General features: G+C 34.2%; 5 protein-coding genes and 1 pseudogene across 8 annotated transcripts; 4 read left to right on the plus strand and 2 right to left on the minus strand.

Annotated features, from left to right (window-relative positions):
- Positions 1-7: 7 nt before the first annotated feature.
- LOC103836337 (ATP-citrate synthase alpha chain protein 3) lies at positions 8-2,961 on the minus strand. 2 transcript variants are annotated; one of them, XM_009112583.3, is made up of 13 exons: positions 2,844-2,961; positions 2,583-2,702; positions 2,275-2,451; positions 2,012-2,173; positions 1,844-1,924; positions 1,647-1,698; positions 1,412-1,526; positions 1,256-1,337; positions 1,054-1,149; positions 865-966; positions 659-775; positions 424-540; positions 8-342 (listed from the first exon to the last, which is right to left on the minus strand). In XM_009112583.3, exons 2-13 carry the CDS (start codon positions 2,679-2,681, stop codon positions 268-270), a joined length of 1,275 nt encoding a protein of 424 aa, XP_009110831.1. In that variant the 5' UTR covers positions 2,682-2,702; positions 2,844-2,961; the 3' UTR covers positions 8-267. The 2 variants fall into 2 exon arrangements, with proteins under 2 accessions (XP_009110831.1, XP_033133453.1); XM_033277562.1 differs by lacking the exon at positions 2,844-2,961 and adding an exon at positions 2,780-2,798.
- Positions 2,962-2,986: 25 nt separating this feature from the next.
- LOC103836338 (inactive glucose-6-phosphate 1-dehydrogenase 4, chloroplastic) lies at positions 2,987-6,008 on the plus strand. The gene is made up of 11 exons (XM_009112584.3): positions 2,987-3,251; positions 3,458-3,907; positions 3,998-4,092; positions 4,168-4,282; positions 4,367-4,572; positions 4,644-4,752; positions 4,822-4,856; positions 4,942-5,062; positions 5,170-5,372; positions 5,469-5,669; positions 5,764-6,008. Exons 1-11 carry the CDS (start codon positions 3,150-3,152, stop codon positions 6,002-6,004), a joined length of 1,878 nt encoding a protein of 625 aa, XP_009110832.1. The 5' UTR covers positions 2,987-3,149; the 3' UTR covers positions 6,005-6,008.
- LOC103836667 (protein NIM1-INTERACTING 3) lies at positions 6,009-7,456 on the plus strand (the record flags this gene model as incomplete). The annotated part of the gene is made up of 1 exon (XM_009112965.3): positions 6,009-7,456. A coding segment is annotated over one exon (240 nt), but the record flags the coding sequence as incomplete, so codon positions are not given.
- Positions 7,457-7,763: 307 nt separating this feature from the next.
- Positions 7,764-11,833, plus strand: LOC103836339 (putative 12-oxophytodienoate reductase-like protein 1). 3 transcript variants are annotated; one of them, XM_009112585.3, is made up of 4 exons: positions 7,764-10,043; positions 10,140-10,280; positions 10,372-10,502; positions 10,950-11,833. In XM_009112585.3, exons 1-4 carry the CDS (start codon positions 9,958-9,960, stop codon positions 11,717-11,719), a joined length of 1,128 nt encoding a protein of 375 aa, XP_009110833.1. In that variant the 5' UTR covers positions 7,764-9,957; the 3' UTR covers positions 11,720-11,833. The 3 variants fall into 3 exon arrangements, with proteins under 3 accessions (XP_009110833.1, XP_033133454.1, XP_018509322.1); XM_033277563.1 differs by having other exon boundaries at positions 10,145-10,285; XM_018653806.2 differs by having other exon boundaries at positions 10,145-10,280.
- Positions 11,787-14,744, minus strand: LOC117127389 (putative FBD-associated F-box protein At1g05080). Its single transcript, XM_033277560.1, has 3 exons — positions 12,535-14,744; positions 12,315-12,449; positions 11,787-12,210 (listed from the first exon to the last, which is right to left on the minus strand). The coding sequence occupies exons 1-3, from the start codon at positions 13,552-13,554 to the stop codon at positions 11,926-11,928; spliced, it is 1,440 nt and encodes a 479-aa protein (XP_033133451.1). The 5' UTR covers positions 13,555-14,744; the 3' UTR covers positions 11,787-11,925.
- A 13-nt stretch (positions 14,745-14,757) lies between these two features.
- LOC117127391 lies at positions 14,758-18,970 on the plus strand (annotated as a pseudogene).
- The last annotated feature ends 1,455 nt before the right edge of the window (positions 18,971-20,425 follow it).

Consider the following 20,425-nt stretch of genomic DNA (forward strand, 5'->3'; position numbering starts at 1 on the left):
ATAAAAATCAAAGCAGTGATATATTATTTGTACATTTCAGAAAAGGATTTCGACTGTTTGATTACAAATTTACACAGGCAACACACAATGATCTGGTTTTCAAATTCATACATTCACAAAATAAAAAGTTTCAAAGAGCGTTTCATTTTCATATGCAGAAAGAGATACGAAGAACAGGGATCAACACACACACACACTTCCAAATGTCCAGCTCCGAGTTCGTGGTCTGCTGTTTTCAACTGGAGAAGATATCTTAGGTTTGGTTGATCATGCATCAGGCAACATGATGCAGTCAATGGCTCGCTTGCATATTCCTGTCATCGTTGCTTCTGGTCCATATACCTACAATCACCAATCCTTATGAAGATCAGTATTCTACCTAAACCGACAGTATGCTAATACACCATGAGTGTGTTTGGTTACCTCTAGAGGAACACCGAGTTCATCACCCAGAGCACGCATTCTAGCCAAACCAGTCTGGTAATTTGGACCACCTCTTCTTACGTATATGTGCATTCTTGATGCTTTTAGTCTTGTTTCCTGCTCATGCCCCACACAACAAAGATACAATACAAATAGCCAACACCGATTCAGTTCTCTTAGGCAATCTCATCTCATCTTCACCAAAATGCAGTAGCAGCTGTTAAAGGTTGTATACCTTTTCTCTTAGAGCGCGGATGATACCGTTGAAAGTAGCTGCCACGTCGGTGAAATTAGCAATGCCACCTCCAATGAGAAGAGCTCTTTTGCGCCCATCAGGATCAGCAGTAGCACACTGAGAAAGCCAGTAACATTTTGGTCCATGAAGCTCAAGAATTATATATATAGCTAATGGCAAAAGCTAAGCTCATTGGTATGACTCACATCAATGACAACTCTAGCGTATTGTAACACCTCTTCCTCATTAGGTGCTCCACTATACTCTGCGTAGTTCCCCAGCTCTGATGCGTAACCTAAATCTCCAACCTTGTTAAAAAAGCAGATAAGCACAGTGTGAGAAGTTGTTTAGAGTCTTCAAAATAATAACACATTCTTTCTTTTAAAAAATTTCACCGTATCAGCATATATGACGCTAGCACCGCCTCCAGCTACCATAGTCCAAATGCGACCTTTAGGATTCAAAACAGTGAACTTCAAAGACGCACTTGTCTGCATTAAGTTAAAGTAACACACACACACATGTACTATCAGTAACATTACTTTCTTTCATGAGTCATATAAGAAGTGTCTCAACTCTCAAGCCAACGGCTTATACCTTCTCATCTAAACCATGGATGAAGCTCTCAGTAGGACTCAGGACCCTTCCAAATGGCAGAGGGAACTCAATGTCTCCCCACCTGAATAGATAAAGATCTTATCAATCCAATGAGCTCCCACAGAAAAAAAAATGAGAGAGAAATGTTAGACATACTTGTTGAAATTTTTGAAGGCAGCTGTGTCATCTAACTCTCCCCTCATGTCCAAAGGATATGGCTCTCCATCGACTAGCGTAAACGGATTCATCTCCATGAAACTGAAATCCAAATCTTCAAAGAGAACACAAATAGATAATAAGCTAAGGCTCTCAGAGTTCATGTAACAGAACTCATACTATTTGCAAAAAATGCTTGAAAATCAAGAAATGACCTCATCTCATACATCCATACCTTGAAATACAGCAAACACCCCCATTATGAAGCTGCCTATTATACCTCTAACCTGAAATGTATATAAACATTACTTAGAGAAGGCTTAGCTAAACCCTTTTTAAAGCATACATCTAGGCTTTTTCTAAACCAAACTAAAACTTTAGTTGCATGGTGCCACTGGCATACTCAGAAGCCTCCAGCCAAGAGAAACTTACCTCAAGAGGAAGGGTTGCTATCAATGGAGCACATACTTCAAGCGTCATTGACTTTTCCGCAGGAAGAAACACAGTCTTCACCTGTTGATACCATTAAACCAAGTTCTCCATGTGAATTTTTTTGCTATAGTTATTGGGAGAAAACAAATCAAAAAGGTAGTTAGTTACCTTGTCCCAGTTCTCTTCAATTTCAATGCCACCACATTCAGAGAAGCTTATAGTGCAGCCAAGCCTATCAGACACTATAGAAAGATAGTACTCTTGATCATGAGGTACAAAGGGCTCCACAATGAATGTAGTTATAGGAGCTTTACATCCACCCATCTCAACCTGCACACACATAGAATAAAAAAAATAGCAAAAAAAAAACATTAAACAATATAGCAAGATTCAACCCTTTGATCTATCACTTATCTTCAGAGATCATTCACCTCAGAGCCGAGACGGGCTTTGACAAACTCTGCAACTTCAGCAAGATCCAGCTTGAGAGCTACCAACCCGCTTTTCCCGCGTTTTCCAAACAGCATATCAGGCTTCACAACTAGCTTTGTTGAAGATAGCCATGCCTCCTGGTTGGTCAACTCATTGAAATCCGTAGCTTCTGTCACCTGCAAGTAACAGATAGAGAGAGAAAAAATAGTTTCAACTTCAATGTTTCTTCGTTGGTTACAAACATAGTAATCATCAAAAGCAGATTCGATGAAAACAAAGCTACAGAATATTCGTGAGGGTGACAGACCTGAGCAGAGCGGGTTTGGAGGTTGATGTTAGCGAGACGTTTCAAGTGTTCCTTGATAAGTCTCTTGGAGTCGTACTCTCTGATCTTCTTCCTTGCCATCGAGTTACAAACTCAAAAAACCTAAAGAAAAAAGAGGGAAACTCAGAATCTGAAACGGAGACAGTAAGTTTTAAAGACAGTGGTTGTCTGAATCACACAAGTGTTAGGTGACAAGTTTAGAGAAGATAAGATCGAGGAAGTTTGAGTAACAGGTGATCTCACCAACAGGCAACAACAAGACAGAGAGAGAGAGAGAAAAGTAGACGCCGAGTGGGAACCAGAAGAGACGTTGACGTTTTTAGTTCTAAAGTCAACCTACCCACCCCCGCCTAAACCACTATTATATTCCTTTTTTCTCAATAACCAACCGGTTTAGTCGAACCAAAAATAACCATTTTGGTTATCTTAAATAGTGAAACTAATCAGCAGCTGGCAGAAGAACTAGAGAAGTTAATCTTGTTCCGTCTTAACTTTATACAGTAACATGTTAAGCTTAGCTTAGTCAGTAGTCGGAGGATCAGAGCTACTATGTCTCTCACCAGTTGCTTGCTTCCCTTCTCTCAATCAGCGAAGGTTCCTTTGACCTCCACCTGTTCTTGCCATCTCGCCGCCTCTTTTTCTAACTTTCCGGTAAGCACATGTACTCTCCGTACTTCCTTCAGCTTTCTTTGCATGTATATGATCTATGAGAAGATCAGTACATAAGTAGTTCACCAGAGATACTGAGATCTTTGCCTCTGAATCTAAGCTTACTGTTATAAGTTTGAGGACTTGATATAACAGGAACTTGATCTTTTCTCCAGTTGTTGAAATTCGAATCCTTTTTATGTGAGTAGGTTTCATCAAGAAACTACTATAGTTCCTTCAGAAGTGAAAGCCTTGTGCTCAACGGAGGAGGCTCAGATCTCTGCAGGAGATTCTGTGGGTTCAAGCTATGGATACTTAAAAGCCTGAACCTTAAACAAGGCAGCCACATAAAGAATCAGCCTCTGAAAGAGCTTAAAATAAACTCGGAGCACACTTTCCTCAGCGATGCAGGTTTTGTTGAAGAAACTGGAGCTTCACAATTACGACCAGAAGAGACTATTCTAGGAACCCATTTGGTTACTGGTTCTCACAAAGCTGGAGATACACCCTCTGTGTCAAAACAGTTCTTGGACGGTCTTTTAGATGTGCCAAGAGGAGCCTCACTTTGCATAGCTGTTGTAGGAGCTACCGGTGAGTTAGCAAGAGGGAAGATTTTCCCTGCTTTGTTTGCCTTGTACTATAGCGGCTACCTTCCTGAGGTATATACTCTCTATGCTCATGAACAAAATGATCATTATAGTTTCTTTATTTTTTTTAGTTGTCTTGTTGATTGGTCTTTATTGTCACAGGACGTTGGTATATTTGGGTATTCAAGAAAGAATCTTACAGATGAAGACCTCAGATCCATCATCGCCTCAACTCTTACCTGCCGTGTTGATCATCAGTATATATATATATATTTCTTGTTCTTAACATAAACTTGGTATATTTTATTCATTGAATGATGCTACATGTTCAGGGAAAACTGTGGAGACAAGATGGATTCATTTCTCAGTAGAACATACTATATCAACGGAGGTTATGATAACAGGGAAGGAATGACTCGACTTGACAAGAGAATGAAACAGATTGAGGTTAGTCTTTGTGTGTTTTCAAACATTTGGACAGACAAAGCAAAAGACAGTTTAATAATACATTACCAGCTTCAAATTCTTTAGGGAGTATCGAAAGCGAATCGGATATTTTACCTCTCGGTGCCTCAAGAAGCTCTTGTGGATGTGGCGTTCAACATTGGAGATAAAGCTCAGGCGCCACAAGGCTGGACTCGTATAATAGTTGAGAAACCTTTTGGTTTTAACTCGTACTCGTCTCATCAGTTGACACAGTCACTTCTATCTACGTTTGAAGAGAGGCAGATCTACAGGTCCTTCTTCCAAATCTAATTTCTTTCTGCATGCACAGTTCTTTACGGTTTCTGTGTGTTTCCCGTTGCAGGATAGATCACATGTTAGGAAGAAATCTCATTGAAAATCTGACTGTGCTGAGGTTTTCAAATCTGGTTTTTGAACCATTATGGAACAGAACATATATACGCAATGTGCAGGTAGTATCATTGTTTTATTTTGTGTGTAGTGTCTGAAAGATTCACTCTGTCTACAAATGATACTTGCAGGTTATTGTATCAGAATCAGTTGCGCAAACAGCAAAGTAAGACATAGTAGTTCCATTTCTTTGCATGCGTAGACAATGAAATGGCCTGAGTTATGTTAATTTCTACTGCTTTTTTAAAAAGGTATTCTGATGGGTATGGCATAATACGGGACATCTTTCACAGCCACATACTTCAGACAATCGCATTACTTACCATGGAACCTCCAATAAGTCTTGATGGTGAAGATATCCGCAATGAGAAGGTTAACCTTCATAAACAAAGAACATTATAGTCTTATGATATATAGACAAGTAGTAGTGTATTCTTTTTCTGTCAAATGACCTGGTGACAACAAACCTTCTTCTTCAGGTGAAGGTTTTGAGATCGACTCGCAGATTAGATCCTGCTGATGCCATCCTTGGGCAGTATAAATACACTTCCGGAGATAAAAATGAAGCTATCTTGAACAGTGTAGGCCCTACATACTGTGCTGCAGCCTTGTATATTGATAATGCTCGTTGGGATGGTGTACCGTTCCTAGTAAGAGTTGGCACTGGCCTCATTAAACACAGGTAAGAGTTAATAACTCCTACTCATGGTAACATCATACCGGTATGTATATCAGTTGATATAGCAAATGATTTGGTGTGCTTTTAATGTTTAAAAAGAGTGGAGATCCGTGTGCAATTCCGACATGTTCCTGGAAACATATACCGAGACAACATTGGAATCAACATAGATTTGGGGACCAATGAGCTTATCCTACGTGACGAGCCTGATGAAGCCATCCTGGTGAAAATCAACAATAAGGTTCCTGGTTTAGGTCTTCAGCTTGACGCTTCTGAACTTAACCTGCTCTATAAAGACAGGCATGTTTTGGTTTTCTCAACTTTGTTCCTACACGTTTTGAATTAGTACGTTCTTATGGTTTATTTGCATTGTTGTTGGGTTCAAAAACTGTAGGTATAGCACGGAAGTACCAGATTCATATGAGCATTTAATTCATGATGTGATTGATGGAGACAACCATCTGTTCATGAGAAGCGATGAGGTTGCAGCGGCATGGAACATTCTGAGTCCTGTCCTGGAAGAGATAGACAAGCACCACACAGCTCCGGAGTTGTATGAGTTTGGTGGGGTCCTCATGATAGTGTTGAAAACTTGTCTAAAGCCACCCATGGTGAAAAGTATGAGAGAGTTTTAGATAAGGTTGTGTTGTGGAAAGAGCGAGGGTTCACAGATTCCCTTCGTTTCAGCCAGACGATTTCATTTTCAAGAATGAATCAGAGGCCAACAACAATGAGAACGCAGCAGGTAATGCAAGCTCTTCAGCATCCAACAAGTATGGCTCTAAGGAAGAAAAAGAGATAGCTGAGACTAACGTTTGTTTAGACTTGAATCTTTCTCTGTCGTTGACAAGCGGAAAAAAATGCTCCTCAATACGTTAGTAAGTAGTAGCTATGTTTGTAAGCGTCCTGCACCCCCAAGCATATCAATCACTCTAGATTAACAGATCTTAAGCCTTTCCTATACCATCCCCTGGTGTAGCTACATGCTGTGAGAGTTTCAACGAGGGCCGGGTGGTTTCAACGAGACATGAATATGATTTGAAGGATAGCTGTCAAAGATACTGCTCGAGTTTTTGTAATATTGCAGAACAAAGCAATACTACGAAACAAAATTTGATGAACACGGAAAGATCATACACGCATAAGATAAAATATAGTAGCTCGAATTTTTTTAAGAGTAATCGAGAGAAACTATGCGTTTATTTTAGGGGTGTAACGTTATTAGTTCTAATTGTTTTTTAAAAAAAATCTCTTTTTTTTTGTTGAAGCTAGGGATCGATGTTAAGTCCCGTAAAACCGAACTAACTAAAACTGAACCAAGCCGGAATAGAAAAAATGGTTTGGATTTGGTAATATCAGATAAAACGAATAGAGGTTATTTTCAAAAAATCACAGTATATGGATATGGTTCGATCTATAAACCGGTACTATAAACTGAAGAAACCGGTTAATTAAAATGCATTAGTATGCTTATATGTAAATTTTATAATAAAATGAATAGTATATACATAATTTATTAATTTATATGATAATCATATTTAAGAAACTGGTGTTAGTAAAAAAATTATTCTAAGTTAAAAAATTATTTCGTTTTTCTCATTTTCACCAAATTAAATAAAATAATTTTTATTCTTATTGGTAAATAACTTTTGGTGTAGAAAAAAGTTTTTTCACCTCTTTGCCGGGAACTCAAGCTTTATAAATAGTCATTTCCAGCATGAATCAAACTCTGGTGGCGGAAGTTACAGCCGCAACCCATTTACCATTAGAGCTGACTCGCTATTTATACTACAATATAGTCATTTTATAATATCATGATATTATTATTTTTTATTTTTATTTTTGTAGTTAAATAAAACAGAAAATATTATATTTAAAAATTAGAGTACTAAATATATGTTAAGTTTTAATAAATCTGACTTCTAATTATATAAGCTAAAATTTGCTATAAACGGTAAATATAGTTATAGTTTTTGGTATAAAATAAATAAACAGAAAGTTGATAGTATATAAGCCGAATCAAGCTAAAGTAAATATTATATTAATATGCTAGTTAAATTTTATAAACTGAAATACCAGAAAAAAAACTAAGAAACTGACCGAAACCGAGCAAAAATCTGGATTTAACAACCTTAGAGCACCATTAATCAAGGGTGCTTAGATTTTTTTTAGTTAAAAAAAAAAGGAAAGATAAGAAGAAGAAGAAAGAGGAGTGCTTAATTAGGCATCACAGGCATCTGTTGCTTGTACTATTCGCGGGCTCTACTGATACATGTCGACCCTTGATTGGTTTGTTTTTACTTTTTTTTAATAAAAAAAAAGCAAAAAAAAATAAAATAAATTAAGCACCCCAAATAGGATGCTAGGGTTAATGGTGCTCTTACGTTCTACTTAGTGTAAAACATGTGATGCAGTATAGTTGTAGAATGGCACATGTGTTTTGGAGTTGTCGAAAACAGACAACCAACCATTTATAAAGTCTTCTTTTTTCTAATGAAATTTGGTTGGAGCACACATCGCATCATTGTCTAATCTTCTTTAGATGCAATCGTGTAAAATGTGTTACATAAAAGATCCTACATCGAAAGTTTTTGTAAGACATGAATAATATATACTCCCGCTGTTTCATAAAGAATATCACTTTAACCCTTTTATTTTGTTTCAAAATAAGCATTATTCTATATTTTCAATGCAATTTTTCTTATTAATATTTTTTTTTAAAAATAATCAATAGATATTTAGTTAAATCATTTTTATTTAATTAATTGTATAATAAATAACGGTATATTAATATGTTTTCTCATTTTCTCAATATGTATGTGTCTAAATAACACTTTTTATGAAACGGAGGGGATAAGTGTTTTGGATCAATTTACTTATTGCCATCTTCTTATTAAAATAGAAACATTATGATTTTTTGGTGGATTTTTAAGAAGAATTTTCTATTAGATATACTATATTCTATAATCCTATAAATTATTAAATTATTTATGATAGCAATTTATCAGGTATATCACGATTTTAGAAAGAACGAGGTGTTTTGTCTGTACATATGGATATAATCTTCTTACGAATATTTATTAGTTTATATTTTGTTAATTAAAATAAGTTATTATTTCTATTTTTGTAAGGAAAATTAAATCAAACATCAAGTTACTTTTATAAGACAAAGTTTTTCATTAAAATATATAGTACATCAAGTTACTTTTATATGGCAAATATATATATTTAAACAAGAGAATGCATTTACTTGAAAGGTATATTCAGTTACATAATCTTAATTATAAATATTCTATATTTTTGCAAACATATTTATATAAATTTTAGCATCTAAATATATATACCAAATATTTTTGGTTTATCCCATATTTAATTTCAAAATCTTGGCTGAAACTAAGCTATTTACACTATAAATACATGAACATATTTGCACTTATCTTACGTGGTCTTAAAATTCCAACTCAAAACCCTCGAATTATTCTCATATTCTATCATCTGATAAAATTTCGTCTATCAAAATCATAAAAAGATGTGAAACCCAGGTCCGTTTCTGTGTATATGCTATATGAACGTTTAATAGACTAACGTGTTATATGAAATTACATGTATGAGAAAAAAAAAATAGTGTTGTACAAGACACCTTTTGGTAAACATCATTTAGTAAACATCATTTTGCTTGTTGGTGATACACTTCATTTTTTTACTTATGAAAACCCATTTACCTTTTTAGATATAATTCAAAATATTAATTAAAAATACTTCAAAGCTATTAAAAAAATACAGTATAACAATAAACTTAGAGAAAATCATAATAAACAACAAGAAAATACTATTCATACTCTCAAAATATGTAGCATTAACTTATTTAATTTTATATAAATTTATATCACAAATATATATATGATGAAGTAATATGCACATTTAATCTAGTTGATTATAAATTGGAACCCAGTAAACTTAACATTATATCAAAGTGGATTCACATCAATATTGATCTTAAAAGTGCATCGATCATCCCACTAATTGATAGCTCATGGAAAGCTCAATTCCATCAAAATAACTACTATTAGTATAAATACATAAGAGATTTGGGCTAATAAATTTACTGTCAGTTGGTTTAAAGTTAGAATACCAGAAGACTTAATAAAAAATGAGACTCTATGGGTAACGCATCGACCCACCAACATTCATGACCCCATGTCCACTCTCAACCCGTGAACCTCACCTTCATTCGGCGTCCAGTGCCTTGTCGGAAAGGCTCGTTCGACTTGATATACTTACCCGAAAAACACGCAGCTTTCTGATAGATCACCTATCATTTGATTGATTCAACTTAAGCACGTTTAACTCTGGAGTTTTCTCCGGATGGTTAACCGAAAAAGTAAGTAAACTATGTGTCATAGATAATCCAAATCAACTCTTATAAGCCCTTTCCACCTTACTACCACAAATCCAGGACACTACACTACACATCCTCTTCGTGTCTCCTTACAATTCCTCTTGTTTTCATGTCACCGTTGATAAAAACACCAAACATTATCTTAAAATACAAGCAACACTAAATCTGGAGTTCTTGAAAGATAGATCAATGGAGAACGGAACTTCCTCTGCAGCCAATCAGACAATTCCCCTTCTCACACCATTCTCAATGAGAAACTTCAATCTTTCTCACAGGTTCTCTTAATCCAATCCACACACAAACTGGATCTGAGTTTATCAGATTAACTTCTTCTTTTTTGTCTGAATGAAATCTCTGAATCTATATTCCAGAATAGTTATGCCAGGGATGGCGAGAATGAGATCATACGGCAACGTTCCACAACCTCACGCCGCCATGTATTACTCTCAGAGAGCAACGCCGGGAGGTCTTCTCATCACCGAAGCCACCGGAGTTTCAGAAACCGCCATGGCGTAAGGTCCTTTCTTGAAACTATTCACCAGATAAGTTAACTTTTTTTCCTGTGTTATGAACTTATGAGTTATGCTTGACTTTTTGTGATAGGTATCATGACATGCCAGGGATATGGAAGAAAGAACAAATCGAAGCATGGAAGCCTATCATTGACGCCGTTCATTCTAACGGCGCCGTCTTCTTCTGTCAGCTCTGGCACGCCGGTCGCGTTTCTCATCGAGGTTAATATAAGAAAAAGAAACTCTGTTCTGTTTTCTAGGGTTTGAAATTGTTTTCTTGTTACGTGTGGACTAAGGAACTGATAAATGTACTAGATCTTAGCTAAATGGTGATGCAAGAAAAAAGAAAAAGAAAACAATTTCTGTTAAGTTTCTTTTAGGGTTTAAAATCGTCAAATCTTGTTACGTGTGTGCTAAGCAACTGATATTTGTACTAGATTCTCAAACCAAATGGCGATGCAAGAAAGAAAAACAAACTCTGTTAGGTATCTTTTAGGGTTTGAAATTGTGAAATTTTGTTACGTGTGTGCTAAGCAACTGATATCTGTACTAGATTCTCAGCCAAAATGATGATGCAAGAAAGAAAAACAAACTCTGTTAGGTATCTTTTAGGGTTTGAAATTGTGAAATTTTGTTACGTGTGTGCTAAGCAACTGATATTTGTACTAGATTCTCAGCCAAATGGTGAAGCTCCGATCTCTTCTACGGATAAGCCTCTCGCCGAGACTTCATCCAACGAGTTCACAACATCCGACGAATTCACACCTCCGAGGCGGCTAAGGACCGACGAGATCCCAAACATTGTAAATGATTTTCGTCTCGCTGCAAGAAACGCTATAGAAGCTGGTTTTGATGGAGTGGAGATCCATGGCGCACACGGCTACTTGATCGACCAGTTTATGAAGGACACTGTCAACGACCGAACCGACGCTTACGGCGGATCTCTCGAGAACCGATGTAGATTCGCGCTGGAAGTAGTCGAAGCTGTGACGAACGAGATCGGATCTGACCGCGTTGGAGTCAGACTCTCTCCGTTCGCGAACTATATGCAGTCGGGAGATACAGAGCCTCAAAAGCTAGGTGTTTACATGGCAAAGTCTCTGAATAGATTCAGAACACTCTATTGCCACATGGTTGAGCCGAGGATGAAAACAGCCACTGAGGCTTTCGAATGCACTGAGTCGCTTACGCCGATGAGGAAGGCGTTTGAAGGAGCGTTCATCGTCGCCGGAGGTTATACAAGAGAAGACGGGAACAAGGCGGTGGCGGAGGGAAGAACCGACCTGGTGGCGTATGGGAGACTGTTCTTGGCGAATCCAGATTTGCCAAGAAGATTTAAACTCGACGCGCCGCTGAATAAGTACGACAGAACAAGTTTTTATACTTCTGATCCTGTCGTGGGTTATACTGATTACCCTTTTCTCGAGACAGAACCTTAAGGTTTTGTCTTTTTTTTTTTTACTTTCCATTTTTTCAGCTGCTGTAATAATCTTACAAGTTGTTAAAAGCATACAATTTGTTTACATTATAGCCATAGCAAGTTGTTCACATTACATTTAGAGGTTCTGGTTCAATTTATTGATAAGCGTGCACATTAACTGAGCTTCATTATATGGCTAAAAATATGATAACTCGAAATAAATTTTCAATTGACCGAAAGTTGAGATGATGTTGAAACCCTAGGAATATCTTTCAATTTTCCGATGATAGCATCTTGCTCTAGTTCAGGATCTAACATGGGTTTGAGGGAGATTGACGCAGTCTTTAAACACTTAGAATTGGCTAGGATGTATGTCAAGAATTCTTCCTCTTCTTCTCTGTGTCCATAGTATCTCCATTCAAATATTTTTAGATGTGACGACAAGCATCCAGGAATAGAACTTGGTTGATTCCATGAAAGTGGGATATCCTCGAGGTCATAGATAAATTCCTAATGAGAAGCAACGGTGACATCCAGGAATAGTGACTATATATTATAAAAAGTTACTAGTATTATAACGTCCATCAAAGCTTGAAGAAAAGGAGAGTACGTACATAATTTACCAAAAGTTCTTCAAGTTTTGGAGTATTTGCTAGTAGAAGTAAGAGTGGTTCCACCCAGTCGGATCTACTTGGATCTACAGATAACTTTATAAGTCGAGAAAATCTTAGGGTGCTACAACGCACAAGCTGCAACAAAAGAAACAACAACTTGGGTAGATGCAACAAAGTAATCACAACAAACAGTCAACACATAGATAAAGATGAGAGCTACCATTTCATCGGTAAAAGTCAAGTCAAGAGACAAGATCGACGAAGAAGCTGTTATGAACTTGTCAAAATTAGATAAAGAGTTGACACTAATATATGCCTCCTCGAGACAAGGCATATTCCCAATCGACCAAGAGTCTCTTGAATCATCATCGACCTTAAACTTTATTAATGCCGGAGTATCTATAACCAAACAACTATCACTATCCACTACGTCAGTGTCATCTTGCAGACAAGCTGTATTATTATAAAATAACATCCATAAAGAAGACACTTTCACAATAAAGTTTGTCAGATTGTCACTCTTCTTTCTTTTCACTATCAATATTCCAAGGACAGGGCAGCTAGATAAGAACCTAGCGAGAGAAGCCTCGTCTTTATATGCCACACAGAAAAGTTGAAGTAGTTCGAGTGACGGGAGGCAGGAAGGGGAAGAAGGGAAATCAACAAGAACCTTGTTAGATAGACTCAGTTCTTTGAGTGTTTCGCAGGTGTAAAGGCTCCTAGGCAATGTGGTTGGACCTGCTGACCAGCGAAGCTTGAATTTTACCACGACGACGCCGCGATCAACAGCCTTTTCAACCCAATTTCCGACATTAGCATCACTAGGACATCGTCGACCAAGACTAATAAGCAATTTTTCTAAGACAGGTGCTTTGTGAAGTTTCAGTGACTTGTCCAAAAAAATGCTCTTCTTTCTCTCAAGATCACCATCACCATCAACATCATCACCATCACCATCACCATCACCATCACCATCACCATCACCATCACCATCATCATCATCATCATCATCATCATCATCATCACCACCACCACAATCATGATCATCTTTGATATCATTGGTTTCATTGTAATCAAGTCTAGGCAACATCATCCATATACAGCGCCATCTTTTGGACAAAATCATGGTGGCTACTGCATCTTTAATCGGGACAAGCAACAAAATTGTCACAAGCAACTCTACGGGCAAAGCACTGATCCTGTCTTCACAATCTATCTCTTCAATTTTGGTTTCTAACATCTTCACGAGGAAACCCCAAGGAACAAGGATTCGACGTAAGAAGCAACACAACGAAATTGTTATGACCAAAATAATTAGATTTTACCTAGCCTATTAAATGGGTTATATAACGATTTGCATTTCCCAATGAATACAAAATCCAACTAGTTCCTACATAAATAAGAAAGGAATATAGGCGATGAAAAAGAAAGAAATATCAATCTCATCAAGTTTGTTTAGTTACTAATTAATAAAATTGATACATTTGGCACTAAGATAATTATTATTTTTTGTTCAAATTAAGATAATTATCTTTTGCATGTAGCAAAAACTAATAGGTATCAAATAAAATTAAACTCTGAACTAAAATATATTTATGTTAAAAGATATATAGTGCTTTCTGAATTGGAAAAAAAATCTGCTTATTTAAAAAAAAATCAAAAAATTAATAATCTTAAGATAAAAGAAAATTTAATAACTATTAAAATATATCTCATCACCAAATATATATTTTTCTAAAAATCATACAATAGCTATTTACTGTAAAAGTAAAAATATCTGATTTTGAAATAAATTTCTATAAATATAATTATACAATAAAATACTATATTATATAAAATAAAATATCTGTATTGTAAAAAATATACTTCCAAAAAGTTGTATAATTTATTTAGATTTTGATTTTTCACAATAAATTGTCCCTATGTTTATTTTTTATATTAATGGCATTTAATGTAATAATATACATAGTACAATTTATTATGCTAATGTGAATTACATTTTATAACAGTATGTTAATATGTGTGATTGTGATTATGATTATGTATTAGACAGTGTAGGTTTAAATATAATTTCTTTTTCAGTTTTTAAGTTTATACATATTAAAATAATGTATTCATCATAATATTTTTTATTGTAAGTGATAATATGTTATGCAAATTAATTTTACTTTAAAATATAGAAGAGTTACTTACTCTAAAACATAAAAATATCTGATTTATCATTTATATAATTTATGATAAATTACTAATATAATAAAATCAAACTAATTGTCTTATAAAAGAATACTAGGATACAAACAGCGTTCAAACACAATTTATACCCTTTTTTTTTCAAGTTCACAAAAAATTAATTCAATATTTTACCGACAGCTATATAGCAATTATATTAATCAAATATTTTAACTTGCATTTTTTTTACTTATTTTTAGACGTGTGAAATATTTTTTTCGAAGGAAGCAATGAAATGTTCTCATGATTTTTTTAGTTGGAATAAATCTCATGTTTTAAGAAACTTCAAAATCATATAATTGTTTGCCATTGAAAAAAAAATATTTATAGTAAATTACATCAAAATTTATATATTAAGTAACTTAAATGATGAAATGATTTTTTTATAAACTTTATAAATACAAATTTACGTAGAATATTCTATAAACTTAAATTGACAGAGTTTACAAAATCTCTGATAAAATATAATATTGTAATTTTTTATTTTATATCCATATTCTTATATTAAAATACATAGCACACAAATAATAATTAATTGCATTTTCATTATAGATTATAAGATATTTATTGTTACATGTATAATTGATATAGTTTAAAAAATCTAATTTCCTGATATAGAAATTATTATTTTATTGAAATGGAGAAATTTAAAATATTTTAATATATATATATATATGGTTTAGGAATTCTGATATCTTTGTTATAAAGTTTATAATTATATAAGATATTTATATAAATATATATCTGAATTTAAAATTTTATATTTTAAAAATTTGTGTGTTTTGATATATATAAATATTAGTTCCAAAGTTTTTTATCGACATTTATATACTAGTTATATGAATAAAATATTTAATTTGCATTTTTTGAATTTATTTTAGATGTATGATATATTTTGTTTTGAAAGACTTGCTAAAAGTTGTTATTATTTTTAAAAAATTGGAATGAATATAGTATTTTAAGAACATTCAAAATTTTGGTTTACAACTGAAATAATAAAAATAATATTTACAGTTAGAGATTACACTAAAGTTTGTATTTTTATTTAAATTAAATGATGATAAAATTATTTATAATCTTGCTGATATAAATTTGTGTAGAATAATCTATTAAACGTAGTTTGGTAGTTTACAAAATTTGCGATAAATATATACTATAATTTTTTTTATTTTATAACCATATTTTATATAAAATTCATTATAAAAATAATTATTAACTGAAGTTTTCATTTAAGAATACAAGATATTCATTGTTACAAGTAAATTGATATAGTTTAAGAAATCTGATTTCTTTCTAACATAAATAATAAAAATCTATGATAAATAAATACATATTTGAATTAATATATATTTATAAAATCTGATTTATTAATATATAGGTATTATTATTATTTTAGTGAAATGGAAATGTTTTAAATATTTAAGTATATGTGATTATATATGTATATCTGATATGGTTTAGGAAATCTGATTTCTTTGTTATAAAAACTGATAATTATATAAGATATTAACTTAGAGAGATGTTCAAATTTAAAAATGTATACTTCTATAATATGTTTGTTTTAATATATAAATATTATTATTTTTTTAGGCTATTAAAACATAATTCTTCATAGCCTATTATTCATATTTTTGAACGTGTGAGGTTAATTTAATTGAACCATTATAACTTTTTGATAGTCAAAAATATTATAGATTAAAAATTATATTTTAATGGAAAGATATTTCCAAAAAATATATAATTTATTTCTCTTTAGATTTTGCACCACAAGTTGTCTATGTATATGTTTATGTTTATTTTAGTGATATTTAATCTAAAAATATAATAGAATTTGTTAAGGATTATTAATAGATTTCTTAATTTTAACAAATAATTTGATCACCGAGTTTCAGGTATGTAATCAGTATGTTGTGGGTGGGAATCGATTCCAACGACTTCCACCTATCAATCAAAGGTTTTTACACAAATTAGAAAGTTACTATTGAATAAAACACCTCACTTCTAAGTCGTTCTATGATTTGCTTAAAGAAAAAAATGACTGCTAAAGAACTTATACCACATTGTCTCTTAAATCTAGAATCTATAACACATCATATTGTCTCTGATATCGTGAAGATAATTTTGACTGTTAATGAACCTATATATAACATTTGTTGGTATGTGTTGAGTTTTGAGCAAAACATTACTCTGAAATTATTTGAGACAACTTGGTATACATAATGGTTAAAAACCTTCATTGAAGAACCTTACTCATTGTAAAAATAACTCATTATAAAAAAATCAGTGGGATATGTGGGAATGCGTTCGTTTTGAGAACGATAACAAATGATTACAATAAAATTGTTTGCACTTTATTAAATCGAAAATGAAAAAGGTTGATGTGAATCATAAAAGACAATATTATATAAGCATACTTTTGGGGCAAACCGTATATTTTTTGGGCGACCATAACTATATGTCGCAAACAGTTTTATCTTTTTTGACATTAAGTTGATGAGATCTCCGAGTATTAAATTTATCATATACATTTATGTTTGGGTTAATATAAGTTTTCCTACCAATTGAATTTTAAACTTACTAATTATTCAATTGATTCTGATGATGGTATGTAAGCCAAATTGACATCCTAATTAAATGACAGTTAAGCAATGCTTTTGTTTAATTATTACTTCTCGCGTGCCCCTATTTCCTATGGGCCAAATCTCCTATGGGTTTCTTGAGTCTGCTATACCCCTATTTTATAATTCTTTTGTCTCGCTGGTCACGTGGACAACGATGATCTCCGCCTTCGCAATGCACGGGATGGGCAAAGAAGCGGTCAACATGTTCAAAGACATGGAAAGACTGGGATTGAGACCGAACAGAGTGACCATGATCAGTGTTTTAAACGCTTGTAGCCACGGCGGCTTAACAGAAGAAGAGTTTCTAGAGTATTTTAACAAGATGGTAAGCAAGTACAAGATCACGCCGGATGTGAAGCACTACGGATGTCTAGTAGATATGCTGAGAAGAAAAGGAAGATTAGAAGAAGCGGATAGGATCGCTTTGGAGATTCCGTCTGACCAAAAGGCAGTGGTTTGGAGAATGCTGCTTGGAGCTTGTAGTGTTTATGAGATCCTGAGATGGCTACCAAGAAGCTGATGGAGTTGGAGAGAAGGCATGGAGGTGACTATGTGCTTATGTCTAACATCTTTTGTGGTACTGGAAAATTCACAGATGGTGAGAGGTTCCGGAAACTGATGGATGTTAGAGGTGTAGCTAAACTTCCAGGGCATTCGCAGTTAACATAGCAGAACTTGTAATAGTCTTGTAGTTAAGACTCCAACGTTCATTGTACTGATCATAACATTGTCATTATTTGAAGTTAAGATTTTGAGTAGCTTTTAAGCTAATTTTCACACTTAGAAGAACCCACTAACGCAAAGATATAATAAGCTAAGAGTTATCGCCCCAAAGTTCGGCCCATGCTTGTTCACGTTTCAATCCAACGGTATTGATCACGTTTCAATCCAACCATAAAATATTTTGTTTATTCCATATAATCTATTTACTATAATTCTGAGCCTAACCTTTGAATTTGGTAAAGAAAGGAGCAAACTTTTGCAAGAAATTGTAGAAATTCCCAAAAAGAAAGTGGGAAAGTGAAGAGCGAATGACGACAAGAGTGTAAACTGATCCAAGAAACGCCACATCAGTACAATTCACACTAAAGATTAGAACTTTAGTTCCATGTGTGTGTAAGGCCAACAACAAGATAATGGTAGAGAAAGCCCTGACACACTATTGGCCAGCTCGTTGTCCTCTGTTTTTTTTTTTGGTCAAAACGACATTGTCACCTTTTAGTTCCGTCTGATCTGTAAAGTAACGTTATTTGATGAACACAACGTCGACATCCTCCGGTGCTAGAAACGGATTCCGAGACTGGATTTCTTAGATCGGAGAGATCTTTTCCTTCGTCGTCATCATCGTTGTACATTCTCAGGATCTCCAACTTCAAAGTCGTCCATTAATGGAGAAAAAATAGGGATTTAGGTGAAGATGGGAGAGATTCTTTGGATAATAGGAAAAAAAAGGGAAATTAGAGGAGCAAAAATGGAGAAACAGAGGGAATATAATAGAATCGTGATCTCCTTTTCTTTCTGGATTTTAAAATTTTCTCTCATTTTAATATAACTATATGATTTAAATAATTGAAGATCAATTTAATTTTCTTGGTTAGAGATCGAATAGAGAAGGGTCCATCTCTTTTGACATCTCCCCCATATGAATTTATATTTTCTTGACCGAAACTATAGATTGATTTTAGTCTCATTTTGATTCTTACGATATGCATTAAAAATTATTAATGATTATGTAAGAAATAAAATAAAATGAGATCCAATATGAGATAAAAGGATCAGATTTATTAGACACGACAACAATTTATTGAGAAGGATGCATCCAATATGAGATAAAAGGATCAAATTTATAAGACACGACAACAATTTATTGAGAAGGATGCAAGATGCATCCCATTACATGTTCAAACATCAAACTACTACTTTTTGATCCCGAGCATACGCAGTGTGTTCTCCTGGCGTTTTTTCACAGCAGCATTGAATTTCTTGTTTTCCTTCTTCTTGTCCGCAGCCCTCTTCCGATCTGCCGCCGCCTTTGCTGCGCGCTTGCGGTCGAGATTTGCTTGGATTTGAGCCGGTGTGAGAGGAGTACTCATTCTTTGTTTGAAAATGGTTTTCAGATATGAAACTTAAAAGAGAGATGCACCATATATATATACTCTAAACATTTGAGCGTAGCTAACAATCCTTATAAAACTGGTTGGTAAATCTCCTTAACTACCTTCTTAACCACCATTTTTTGTTACAAGTCCATCCTCGGAAAGGAACTAACCTCAGAAGCTCCACTATCAATTATAAACTGAAAAGCAAAAACACAGCTGCTGTCAAAATGTTAAACAAAACAATCAAACATTATATAGAAACATTCTTCACAGATCATACCAGTGTCTGAGAGTCATCACCAGTTACAATGTTCCCAACAGTTCGAAGCGCAGGAATGAGAACCGTAGGTGATGGATGACTTGAAGAAATATATATATATATATATATATTAGTCAGTACACTAACACTCAATTTCTAAGAGGTATTAAAAACATCACAAATTTGAAAATGTCAAACACCATTGTTGGGGGATAAGAATCTGAAGAACAAAACTACAAGACCAGCTAATATAGCAATAATATAGCAAAATTGAGCTAACCTCAGAAGCTCCACAAGTCGTGGACAGACACCATCCTGGATCACAGCCTGGATCTTATCATTGGGGCCATCTGAAAGGTAAGATAGAGCCCAGCAGGCATCTGTGAGAACTTCTTCATCATTTAGATAGATAAGTTGCCGAAGAACTGGCAGGGCAGGTGAAAGGCTTCACCTGGAACATATAAATATCAAACATCATGCTTGAATAACGTGAGGAACGCAACCAAACATGTAATTAAATTTTTTGACCCATAATATAAGACTGTACAGACAAATCAAGTTACATAAGATTCTCCAGTTCTACCTCTTCAAATTGTGTTGGTGGTTTCCCACGGCAAAAGTCGGACAAGGTCCATGTAGCATTCCTCAGCATGGATAACTTTGAGTTTTCGTTTAACTGAGACAGCAATGGTATAAGAGCACCACAGCTAGCAACATTCCCCAAGTCCCACACCGCCTACAACGGATAAATATATAAATGTTTATAAGAAAACATTAACGTTTTAGCACCTAAAAACTGCAGAGAAACACTTGGCTGGTTATAATTTCATATCACCAAAAAAATGTATATATTTTGGATCTAAACTACAATATAAAATTAAAATAGCTACAACCATCTAGCTA

Source organism: Brassica rapa, chromosome A08 (assembly GCF_000309985.2).
Source record: "Brassica rapa cultivar Chiifu-401-42 chromosome A08, CAAS_Brap_v3.01, whole genome shotgun sequence".
Taxonomy (NCBI): domain Eukaryota; kingdom Viridiplantae; phylum Streptophyta; class Magnoliopsida; order Brassicales; family Brassicaceae; genus Brassica; species Brassica rapa.

Excerpts from the sequence above, each read along its gene's own strand:
- LOC117127389 (XM_033277560.1), bottom strand. The coding sequence starts at position 13,554 with ATGTTAGAAACCAAAATTGAAGAGATAGATTGTGAAGACAGGATCAGT. Across the intron at positions 12,450-12,534 it reads TGACTTTTACCGATGAAATG|CTTGTGCGTTGTAGCACCCT; the intron begins GTAGCTCTCATC and ends CTTTTGTTGCAG. Across the intron at positions 12,211-12,314 it reads AAGAACTTTTGGTAAATTAT|GAATTTATCTATGACCTCGA; the intron begins GTACGTACTCTC and ends GCTTCTCATTAG.
- LOC103836337 (XM_009112583.3), bottom strand. The coding sequence starts at position 2,681 with ATGGCAAGGAAGAAGATCAGAGAGTACGACTCCAAGAGACTTATCAAG. Across the intron at positions 1,338-1,411 it reads GCCTTCAAAAATTTCAACAA|GTGGGGAGACATTGAGTTCC; the intron begins GTATGTCTAACA and ends TTATCTATTCAG. Across the intron at positions 1,150-1,255 it reads TCCATGGTTTAGATGAGAAG|ACAAGTGCGTCTTTGAAGTT; the intron begins GTATAAGCCGTT and ends AACTTAATGCAG.
- LOC103836339 (XM_009112585.3), top strand. The coding sequence starts at position 9,958 with ATGGAGAACGGAACTTCCTCTGCAGCCAATCAGACAATTCCCCTTCTC. Across the intron at positions 10,281-10,371 it reads GTTTCAGAAACCGCCATGGC|GTATCATGACATGCCAGGGA; the intron begins GTAAGGTCCTTT and ends TTTTTGTGATAG. Across the intron at positions 10,503-10,949 it reads CGGTCGCGTTTCTCATCGAG|ATTCTCAGCCAAATGGTGAA; the intron begins GTTAATATAAGA and ends TATTTGTACTAG.
- LOC103836338 (XM_009112584.3), top strand. The coding sequence starts at position 3,150 with ATGTCTCTCACCAGTTGCTTGCTTCCCTTCTCTCAATCAGCGAAGGTT. Across the intron at positions 3,908-3,997 it reads ATAGCGGCTACCTTCCTGAG|GACGTTGGTATATTTGGGTA; the intron begins GTATATACTCTC and ends TTATTGTCACAG. Across the intron at positions 5,063-5,169 it reads AAGATATCCGCAATGAGAAG|GTGAAGGTTTTGAGATCGAC; the intron begins GTTAACCTTCAT and ends CTTCTTCTTCAG.